Consider the following 12,200-nt stretch of genomic DNA (forward strand, 5'->3'; position numbering starts at 1 on the left):
AATATCTTGCAATGGATAAGCTGTTCGAAAATTACTATGTAAAGTAAAATTCTCCAACTCTACCTTTTGTTAATTAATATATTCATTAACAACCTTTTAAGTGTTAATTTCACGTAAAGATACACCTCGTTACAGGCGATTGGCGGCGTTAATTTTAACTTAAAGTAACCAGTAATATTTAGTATTATTTCCTGTAAGAGGAAAAAATATTCTTATTTTATATAAGAAGAAATAAGATAAAATGTACAAATAATTATCTTTATTAATTAGTTGACTTGATTCATCCAATGTTATCAAATTTGGAAATATTGACGCAACGAGACATTAGTTCGAAGAGTGATATAATTCAACTGTTGCACTGCGTCTCCTGTCGAACTGGAAGAAGTGGAAAGTTCTACGGAATTTCTCAGTTAAAGCTTAAATCATTAATTTCACTTTTCAATCTATGCTGTTTACAACCTCAAGGGATAATCTGCGGCGTTTAGAGTTCCCAGAAAGACAAAACACGTATAATGAAGCTCTTATGTGCCATAGTCGGAGAGAGAAGCGTATTCCCTGTGACCATTGACGAAACGAAGTCAGTGGTGGCCTTGAATGACGCTATCAAAATTAAAAACTCAAACAAAATAAAATGCGATGCTGCCGAACTCGAGCTGTACTTGGCGAGAAAGGGGAACGCGTGGCTGTCAGATAGCGAGCCGAGTGCACAGCAACTTATAAAGGGAAATGTGGATGATGACATCGAAAGTATGCTTGATTGCAAGCCATTGATGTCAACTCGGTCTATCCAGCGTTATCTAAACGAAAACCAAATGCCCGCGCCGCAGCCAAGGCAAATTCACGTGCTGGTAGTGGTCCCACGACAAATTCTCTCTATTTCGCGGAACAGCAAAACCGCGAAAACTGTGGAAAGGTATGAGACTCTTTCCAAGACACTTGCTAGTCAACAACAAGTCGAGTCACTTTCGAAAGCAATCCGCTCAATTCTCGAGAGCAAAGATGAGGTTACACCATTTGTCGTTTTGGAAAGCTCGTCTGGTATGGGAAAGACGCAAATGGCATTCAACTTGGACGCCACTGGACAATTTGATATTTATCACATAATGTGTGACAATGTCGATGATAAAGGACAAGACATTAGTGCAGCGTATGCATCACGTAGCCGCGTTTTCGAAAATTGCCTGAAAAAAGACTTTGAAATGACGAATGGGCCAAATACGGGCAGCATTATGTTATTGCAAGGTGAAAATTATTTATCTCTTTATGGCTTTATCTATGCTGCACTGCTCGAAAAAAATGAATTGGAAACAGCTGTTTGGACTCGTAACGATGTCAATCAGGCACTCAAAGATCGTGTTACGAATGGAAAAAAGCCCTTTATCTTTTTTCTAGATGATTTTCCGCGTGAAATTGATCGAAAAGCCGCATCAAACGATCGTTGGGCTTACGATAATAGACGTCGCCTTCGTCTCATGCTAAACGTATTTCGATCGTTTGGTCTTGTTGTGGTAGTCAGCTCCACGAGTGGTACGGCACGAGGTTTGACTTCGGTTTCCTCTGGATCGCGATGTCCTGCGGATTATCTGTGGTGCATAGTGCACCCACTTTTACCTCGCACCGTAATTGGCAGTGATGTTCAAATACTACCAACGGTTTTCCAAAACATTGTCGCGAATAGTCGACCGCTCTTCGCTGAGATTGCTATCCAGTATATACGGGAAAATCCGTGGAATGTCGGCAATAATACAGCAAATTACTTAAATGCACTGGTTGGACATTTGGCACCACTATTGGCCCGGAGGAAGCAAAGACGACATCACGAGTTTGAAATTGGTCAGCTATGCTTGTTGCTCTGCTCGAGTTGTCGTGTTGAAGACGGTAAATTGAATTTGATTGACAGTCATTATGCTTGCTTAGATGAAAAGAGGACATTTAGGCTGTTTCTGAAGGCAAATGGCAATTCTTACAAAGCCGACGAAGCCGAATTCGATTTTGAAGACAGAAGAAGCTGGAAATGTCGTAGTGTGTTTCCTCACCCGTCGAATGACGTCCTTCTTTACTTGACTCTGACGGGCGGTATGTCATATCGTCCGTTTGACCTTTCCTTGCGTGAGGTCTTTTTGTCAGTGCCGACTACAACAATGTATTTGCATGATACCAACGAGCCTATGGACGAGAAGCAGCGTTTCGAAGTGTTCGTGTTCGCGGCTGTCGTGTTGGCGAGTCATGTTGCCGGACTTGGTGGGGTGGCATTCCCGACATTTTTGGGTCGGCTTTTGTACGAATTGGGCGTTAAGTCACAAGATGTGAAGATAGATTTTCCTGTAGGATTTGAGACACGCGGGAATTGGGTCGTTCCATTCTTGTCTCCTCCAAACGTAAAATGGCCAGCTTGGCTGCTTAATGACGAATTAAAGTTGGACAATTTCGTCCAAACTGCCAACAGTGAAACGATCGACTTTCGTATTGATTCCGGGCTGATATCTGGCGAATGCAACGACGAGGAGCAGCCTCTGTCGCTCGAGACAATAAGAAAGATTCTGTCGCGTGTACCGGCTGAATCCAAACTGCATTTGGTAGTGACGAGGGGATTGCAGAAAGAATATTTTATAAGGGAAGAAACATATGCAGCATTTGTGCGAGAACACAATTTGGCAACAATGGATGTCTATCGCGTTTCATGTGGTTCGAAGCTAGAGGAAATTGTTGGGATAGAGAATCAAGAATTGCACAAAGTACAGTGCATGGATGATGGTAGCACGAAGCACTGTGAAAAAAAGCTCGTCATTTTCGTTGAGATTGGCAATGGAAGAATCTAGTCTCCAGAATTCGATTTGCATGCTGTTTGCGTTATAATCAATACTACTTGTTTTGACGTACATTCCATACAAATGCCGACTATATCGTAGGGAAAGTTTTTTTTACCTCTTTCGTTAAGCTGGTTTTTACGATATAATACATTCTTTCTCTAAAATACTACGAAGACACCGTTATGAACAATTAATGCGCCTAGGTTGGAATAATAAAAAAAAACTTGTCCCATTATATCATCAATTATTATTGAAAAATAAATGAAATTTAAATTAATTGATAATAATAATAATTCAATAGACATTTAGATAATTTATTTGACGCAAACTCCGAAGCGTGTAATCTTCGACAGGAGCTTGCTGCTCAATATAAGGCGAAGCAACGATGTAACGAGTTGTATCGTTAAATAAGTATTATTTTCTAAAAGAGGAATAAGTAATATTATGTTCCATGAACAGAAATACGATAAAAAGTACTAATAAATATCTTTTTTGATTAGTTCCTAAATTAAAAAATTTGGTAATATCGAGGCAATAAGACATTAATTCTATTGATTGGTGTTGATTCAAGTTTTAATCAAACGCGCCAATCATTACAAGACACGATTGTGGGGTGCGCAATTTTATGACTCTCACGTCCGTATTTCCGTCCATAGCCCAGCTATGAACGAAAACATCGTCGAAATAACTTTGTGCGAATTCATGCACGGGTCTTAACAGATTCAGTACGCATATGTTGAATGTTGGGGGGGGCCCTTACTAAGCCCCTGTGGTATTACTAGCCATTCCTAGAGCATCCCACTGGGAGTGCTCACTGCTGTGTACGGGATGTCCCGTATATATTTTTCAAGTCGAGGCCGTCCTTGTCCTTGAAATATTTCACAGCCGCTGAATTCCTTGAGATCAGCAGAAGCTAAGGAATCAAAGCCTGCATCGATCGCTGTGCTACTCGCCCTTTAATCGAACTTATAACCTGTTGAGGTATGCTTTGCATGCATAGGAGGCGCCATACATAGTAAGTTACATATATAATAAATTCAGAAGAAGCTTGCGAACAAAACCACATACATTAATACAGTTTTACTTTTTCTCTATTCTTACGCCTTAAACTAGACCTTAAGCTAATTTACCTTAGCTTTATAAGAAACCTTTCTCTGTACCTTTTTGTACGTGAAGTTTCGAGGAACCGCACCTTCACTGTAATCAGTAGGTTGACTAGTACTGTTATTATTACTAGCAAAGGTGCCTAGTTACAAATGACCGGATAAGGTTAAAAAAAGCCTTCAAGAAAAAGAGGAACGCAGGCGTTTACCTAGAACTGTTCGGTTGACTTTGAACAATTGTATTAAGGACCTGATGCACTTGATTCACAAAAAAGCTTCATTAGACCAGTCTGGCGTAAACACAATGCAATTGGTGTGAATCCTTAGTCAATTCAAGATGCCGTGATTGAAAAAAATGATCTTCTCAGCATGTGCCAATAATTGCTCGAGCAGCGCGTCTTCTACACCAACTTCATGCTTTACAACTATGCCGCGGTTGGTCCTCTTTAAGAGCAACTTAACTCGTTGGTCTGGTAGGACCATTGATCGATATCAACTTTCATTTTTGACTCATCCAGACTTCACAAGTCTAGTGACGACAAAACGGAATTCTTCATTGATACCGTTTCCAGCATCGACGGTACACATGTAAGCGGGCAAAGGATGTCACTCCTTCGTTCCAAGCTTGGGAAGCATTCGTACAGAGTGATCGTAGCACCGGCCGCGAGGTCTGGCATGAAAACCCGGTTTATTCTCCGTGACCGGTTCGATAAAAAAACCGTAAGCGGTGCACGCTTGAAGCCGCACCGATTGTTTAAAGAGGCATGAATACCTTGCCTCTCGTGGGGGAGTGATGCCATGCTGATTTAAAGGCGCAGGTCATGCCTCAAGGAGGCATTGTCCCTTGAAAAACCACATTGAAGGGCGATCATTTCTTGTGAGATGCGCAAAAGATTGAAAACTTACGAGCGCGGGAAGCGCTCGTTTTCTGATGGACCCTCTGTCTAGGAAAATTAGTCTTGTCGTACTGTGCGACGAGACTCGGAACGTCCATCTTCAATTGGAAACAAGGTTCTCAACGACCATGCGAGGTGGATACCCCTGCCAACGAACGAAGTAATTCGCTCGAACCCTTTTCACCTAGCGGTGGTTTAGGAGGCGTTCAACAAGGAAACGCTTTTCACCACTCGAATCCGTCAATGAATGTGGAGAGGAAGTAAAAATCGGGTCGTCTCGTTCGCCAAACACGTGACTTAGATCGTGTCGTCCATTATTTACGGGAGGACATGGAACAATTCTGTCGTCGCTGAAACGCGACGACGGTTGACGGTATTTCCCTCGAACAGTTGCAGAACGATGCGCAAGTTGCGGTCGAACAACTTGCGAATGAAAGGACACACGGACCGATATACTTGAGCAGTAATTTACTGCCCACATTCGTCACTACATGTTTTGGAAGGTTTCCGTATCCAGTAGGACTAGATCGTGAACTTTAAATGAATGAGCGTTTAAGCTCCTGCCTGAGGGCCATTTCTGTCGATCCACCGCATGAGCGATGAAAATTTTGTACGAAACGAACCACAGTTTCTCTACTTTGCAGAAATTCTCCTGCTGACAGGTTTTGTTTTTGTCTTCAGTGCGATAGATTGCACGGCGGAGATGTCATTCTCCTCTTTACTGAGAGCATTATTGTTCTAGAAAATGTTTTTGGTTTTGTTCCTGAGTCTTTTAGCATCGTTATCAAGGCCAGCAATAACATTATTGGAATTGCTGAGTTTGGCCACATTACCGTTGATTAGATCAACATTGGTATCTTTCATATTGACCTTAGGGCTAATGCGTGATGAGCAAGAGCTAGAAGGTTCTTTGCTCGTGCGAGTCCTCCCCTAATATAAGAGATACTCCTATACAAGGTGTGTATGAGAGGATGGCTTAAACCGTTCACAAAAAACGGTGTATGCTTTGTAGAAGGATGCACTGTATTGTTTATGGCAAATTCTACCATCGGCAAGAACTCGCCTCAAATCTAAGAAGAATGGACGTTTCCGCGAAGTATCTCTTCGAGACTACGGTTTGCCCGCTCCGTCGGACGATCTGTTTCAGGATTGTTAAAAGTTGACATTTTGAACTGCCTTTTAGTGATTTAAACAAAATTTGAAAAACCTCCGCCGTTGATCTAGAGACTCTATTTAAGACCAGTTCGGAAGGTAATCCATGGAGTCGAAATAGCGTGTCAACAAAGACACAAGCACAGCCTTTGGATGTGATCGACTTTAGGACGGCACCAAGATGTACCATCTTGCTAAAACGGTCAACAAAAACAAGAATATTATTATTTTTGTGGGTGTCTTCGGGGAATTCGATGACGAAGTCCATAGATACGGACTGCCAACACTCTATCGGAACAGGCAGAACGGAGCACGGGGTGAAGCACAAGGCTTCATTCGATGACAAACTTCGCAAGCAGGTATGTACTTGCGGACGAGCTCATAGTGGCGTGGCCAGTAGAAGTCCGACTTATCCTGAGATAAGTCTTCACACGTCCACGATGCCCACTCGTTTGTCCATCGTGACACTCATACATGACGCGCAAACGCAAATCATTGTGGGTAGGGACGACGACACGTGGAGTGTAGCCACAACGGCTGTGTGGTACAGTAAGCCGTTGCGTGTTGTGTATCGATTGGATGACGATCGATATAAAGCCGGCAATTTTTGAAAAGATTTTTTGGATGGAGTCATCAGATGATCCATTAAACGTAGAAGGCCTTTATCGTCCGTGTAGGCTTTCTTTATGTCATCAAACAAAATTTATGACGGACACTTGTAATGAGTGTTGCAACAGTGAGATTATTTCCACTGTCGGAGTGCGCAACCGGCTCGAAATCGGGTCGGCGTGATAACGCATGAGCGACGAAATTAAGCCGTCCTGGTTTATATTCGACGGAGAATTTATACTCCACGAAGAAGGATACCCACCTCGCCATTCTTTGCGAGTGGTGTGGGCTGTTTACGGCCGTGCGTAATGACGCATGGTCCGTATATACGATCAACGGTAAATCTCCAACGAGATAGACCCTAAATTATTCAGTGCATATTTCATGGCAAGGAGTTCCTTGTCATGCACTGGGTAATTGCTTTCAGCTGGTTGCAACTGACGCGATTGGTAGCAGAGGACGCGCTCCGCGCCGTCTGTACCGTATTGCATTAACGCACAGCCGATTGCGAAATCGCTGGCGTCACAGACCACATGGAATTGTCTGTCTTGATCTGCAATCGCCAAGATGGGCGAATGCATCAAGCTTTGCTTGATACCTTCAAAGGAACGCTGACAATCAGCGTTCCATAGCCATTTCTCGTCTTTATTCTAAGAGACGAGAAATATGAACTGTCATCTCTGCATAATTGCGGGAGTACTTGTGCAAGTACGCCGCTAATTCAAGGAACTTTCCAAGTCCGTTGACATCGACTGGAACTGCCCGGTCAGTAATTGCCTTGATCTTTTCGGGGTCAGGGCGCACGCCGTGTTTACCGACGATGCACCCAAAAAGTGGTATTTCCTTGCAGCGAATGTCCACTTCTTGAGATTGCGTACAACTTTTGCTTTCGCATAAGTGTTAAAACCTGACGAACGTTAGTTTCATGATCTTCCACGTCCGTTTTTCCGTCAATGGCCTGGCTATGGACAAATACATCGTCAAAATATAACTCGGTGCGAATTCTCGCACCGGTCTCAACAGATCCGTTACCTATCTGTTGAATGTCGCAGGGGCGTTACTAAGCCCCTGTGGCATTACTAGCCATTCTCAGAGCATCCCACTGAGAGTGCTCACTGCTGTGTACGTGATGTCCTGTTCACGCAGAAGGGTCTGATAAATTTCATCTATCAGATTCATAAACAAAACAATGGTACTCTTAGACATACCATCTATAATTACGTCTTTTCTAGGTATCGGCGTTTGAGTCGTTACCGTTGCAGCATTAAGTTTATTGAATGCGTGCACTATCCACCACCCTCCTGTGGCCTTTCGCACACAGAAGGTCGGAGAGCTATGTGGAAAGGTTGGCTCCCTCACATGACCCGCTTTGAATCGATCGATAAAGAAATCATCGATCGCAAGTACTTGTTCGCGAGTCAGTACGAGTGAGTGCGATGGCCTCACTTGTGGTACGGTCGTTAGTACGACTGCACAAGATCACAGTGTGATTACTTATCACCCTGTGGAGTCAGCTGCCGGCGGCTGTGCGAATGCACAGGCAGCGCCGAAGGTCCACCACTCGAATAAGTCGAGTGGATTAAGACATGAATGTACGCCTAGCGGGCGACATTCATGGAAGATACCGGTTGTCCAAAATGGACAACACGATATTCCTGGGTCGAGTTGAATGTCGACCGTAGAGGACCCGACTGTACTAGCGCAATCGCAGTCGGAAGACGTTGAGGTAATAAGTCCCCACGTGCTTGAGGAGAAATCTCCTCAAGTAGTTAATGCTGAAGTGACTAGCCTTCAGCATTCCGAGGGATTAATTCCTCAAAAGCCTCTGGATAATTCTTAGAAATAAACTGAGACATTGAATGTCTTGGTTAATGACGGATCAAGAGTAGGCGCTTATACTCTTGATCTTTATGCGCCTCCGAAGTTAACTTCGAAGATAATTCAGTTACCAACTCTAGAGCCTAAACGATTCTTGAGAGATCTGCATGGTGGTAAAATCAAGCAGATCTACGTACTCATCACAGAGGACGAAAACGTAACCGATATTCGGTCAGCGGAAATTTTTGCAGAGAACAAACGGGTTCTTAATAGATTCATCGATGAACGAAAGTGTCATCGATGTGAAGACTCGGGTTGAGAGATATACTACTCAATCCTGGGAGTCACTTAAGAAAAATCCTTTATACAAGAGTTTGATTGAATCCAGGGATATATTCCCTGAAGCAGTTCCATGCGAGTTGCCTAAGGATAAAGGCACTGGACATGAGATCGAGCTAATTCCGGGCTCGAAGTATTGTGTCATGGTGCAGTGACCAGTACATCCACACGCTTGTGGACGCTCTGAGACGTTCATCAGATGGCCATATATGAATAAGTGGCAGGCATCTTTAAGGATCGATGCTGCCAGCTGATCCTTGGCTCATATTTTTTGAGCCAAGGTAGACCGAGGATGACACCAAGTTTGTCATCCAAATCCATACGATGAAACCTTCATCGTACTGTAAATCTTTTAGCGTGTAGTGAAACTTCACTACGCGTTTCATTACTGTTATCGATGCGCCTGTCGCTAGACGCACCGTCACCCTCATATTTGAGCCTACTAACCTCTACCGACTGGCAAAGAAAAAAGTTATTCGACGCTCCACAGTCCACTAGGGCTCTAAGTGACAAATCATTTGTCACTCTTAATTTCAAGGTGATGAGGTATCCTTCATCACCAGGTGCAGAGACACATAATGATTGTGTGTCTGGAGTAACTTTCGTCAAGAGATTTGCATATTCTCTCGAGGTTGCTGGATCAGATAAGCGTTGCGCCCCTGCTGACCCCGACCGTTTTTAGGCGTTCCGCCTCGCTGTTGCGAAATCGCAACAGCGTCGGACCCGCGACCGTTGCCCTTTTTGGCATTCGGTCCATAATTACGTTCAGTACCCCTCGGTACTGGGCGTGGAGTACTACACTCATAAGCATAGTGTCCTAACTTTTTTTTTGACAGCGATTGAATTTCTGCAACCGATTGTTGTTTGAAAAGCAAGGTCTCTCGCTTTCTACGTAGGAGAGATCCATAGGTGCTGGACCTCCAAGCTTTTGTCGTCTCGGAGAACGATACGATGACGAACTAGCTTGAGCCTGTCTCAAGCCAAAGTCCTCCTGTTCCGCAACGGATCTTGCTTCTTAAAGCGTACCCAGTTCCAAGCGGAACAGGTGGATCTTTACGGGACCATCCGTAAGACCTTGCATGAACACAGTAATCAACGTGTTTTCATGAACTGGGTTATCTGTAATACAACTCGCTTAGAGTCGTATGTACTGGGCATAAGCGTGAACATCACGCTTGCCTTGTTTCAGTTTCAAAAGCTCTGATCGAGCTCTGAACTCAGCCCTAGGTAATTCGAATGTCTATTTGAGCCGGGCTTTAAGAGCCTCTAGCGACCCAAAGACATATTGGGTCGCGCAACTTAAGGCCTAGTGCCCACGTCTTGGCACGACCTGCCAAATTTGACTGAGCAAATGCGACGTGCATTTGCTCGTCGACGATGTGACGAGCCCTTATGGCATCGTCCAACTCGACAAACCATCGGAAGAGAGAGTCTTCTTCGACTCCCCTATCCTTAGAGATGTCAATCTTTAAGGTTTCCGGACGACGCGTGCGCGTCATCCCAGGAATAAGGGTATATACCTGTTGTAACCTCAACAGTTCTGCCTGTTAAGATCCTTGCTGATTAAGCAAGGCTGCTTTCTCCTTCGCATCGACAGTTCATGTCGTATGAACTTGGCAATGACTAACTGGAGGGCATCTCTGTCCAAACTGGACAGCATGACCAAGATGGCATCATTCTATACGGTCGAACTCATTCGTTCGACCGCACTCCTTTCTGTGTCACTTAAAATAGAGTAGCTATCACGCGAAACGTGATGCGTATTTCCATTACCATCTAACATGTCCATGTTAGATGATAGAACTGTGGTCCTTGGACGAAATACAAAGTGCTACTAGGTGTAACGGGGCACTGCCGACTTGTACTGCTTCAGTACAAGTTCACTTCGCATTGCTTCAGTGCAAGTGTTGCCTCACGTCACTTCACATACACTAGGACGTGCAGAGGAATACTCTCTTTAAAACACTTGCTTTAAAGAGGCATTAAAGTAATCTTTATCTACGATAATTAAGTTCTTCTGTTTCTAACATATAGTTATACAAAACATGTAATAAATTCTTATCTGTCTTTCTCTTTGCGCGCGTCCAGTGCTGACTTGGCCGTAGAGCAAGTAGATATAATGACCTATATCTACAATGGATAAGCTTTGCGATTAGTACTATGTAAGATAAGACTCTACAAATATTATCTACCTTTTAGATAGGGAACCGGTATAGACACACACCCCTTTGATATAGCCACACACCCCTTTTGATATAGCCACACCCCTCCCCGTCTGTTTGTTTTAAGTAACTAAAAGCACAGATTTCAAATAAACAATTTCATTATTTCGCTTGATCGCAAAATTGACAATTATTCCTTTAGAGTAGTCTTAAGCCCCTTTCGGACTTTGGTACACAACCCGCTAAATCACTTTTGGGAACTGATTTAGCCACATAGTTAATTATCTACCTCTGTAATTATCAGCTAGCGTAATGAAGCAACTTGTTGATAACTGAATATATATTGAGAAACCTTTATGCAGACCAGCTTGAATGGTCTGGAAAAGACTTCGCAATATATGCGTACTTCCATGTTAAATTGCAAGATGCTTTCTCAACAAAAATTTTCGAACAAAAGCCGACAAAAAGTGAAGCATTCTTATGCTTCACTTTTTGTCGGCTTTTGTTCGAAATTCTTTGTTGCTAGCTTGCACTCACGGTAACGGGGTGTATCGTTACATGAAATTAACAATAAAAGATTGTAAATTAATATTATCCAAAAGGTAGATAATATTTGGAGGAAATTACTTTAAATAGTAATTTCCTGAATTCTTATCCATAAATAGGTATAGACCATTATGTCTATTTATTCCGCAGACTAATCAGCTGTAGAAGTAATCAAAGAGAGTTACGAGATAAGATAGATAAGAATTCATTTGCATGTTTAGTATTAGTTTATAGTTAAGACAACATTTACAAAGATAGATTAACAAGACACTTAACTATAATAATACAGATTTCATTTTACCCTCTTAAGTTAACTTGTCTTAAGAGAAGTCTTCCTCTGCACGTACAGTGTACGTCACCTAACGAGAGGCACCACTCACATCTGAAGCAGTGTGAAGTGGAATTGTACTGAAACAGTACAAGTCGCAGTGCCCCGTTACACTAATGCTAGACGAAAAAACATAGTGACGTACGAAACCTCCTGGCTGTCCATTTTACCGATATGTATGAGTAGGAAGGTGGCCACTGAGCAAAGTAAGGTGGCGCCAAGACCGATTTCGCCATCCCAGCCCTAGCTCCGCTACTTAACTTGAAAAATCAATGGGTCTACCAAATGCCACACCCACCCATTTTCGAAAATTACTGTCGGTAGGAACAGTAATTTTTGAAAATGGGTGGGTGTGGCCGTCAAGAGCTCGGCAAAGATGAAAGCAAAGGGCAGAACCAGACCCACGGGAAGAGCAAGACGGCCATGATGCCGACAAA

General features: G+C 43.2%; 1 protein-coding gene across 1 annotated transcript; it reads left to right on the plus strand.

Annotated features, from left to right (window-relative positions):
- Window positions 1-512: 512 nt before the first annotated feature.
- Window positions 513-2,819, plus strand: CCR75_002654 (uncharacterized protein; the record flags this gene model as incomplete). The annotated part of the gene is made up of 1 exon (XM_067960751.1): window positions 513-2,819. One exon carries the CDS (start codon window positions 513-515, stop codon window positions 2,817-2,819), a length of 2,307 nt encoding a protein of 768 aa, XP_067817369.1.
- Window positions 2,820-12,200: the final 9,381 nt, after the last annotated feature.

Source organism: Bremia lactucae, linkage group LG11, assembly GCF_004359215.1.
Source record: "Bremia lactucae strain SF5 linkage group LG11, whole genome shotgun sequence".
Lineage (NCBI taxonomy): Eukaryota > Oomycota > Peronosporomycetes > Peronosporales > Peronosporaceae > Bremia > Bremia lactucae.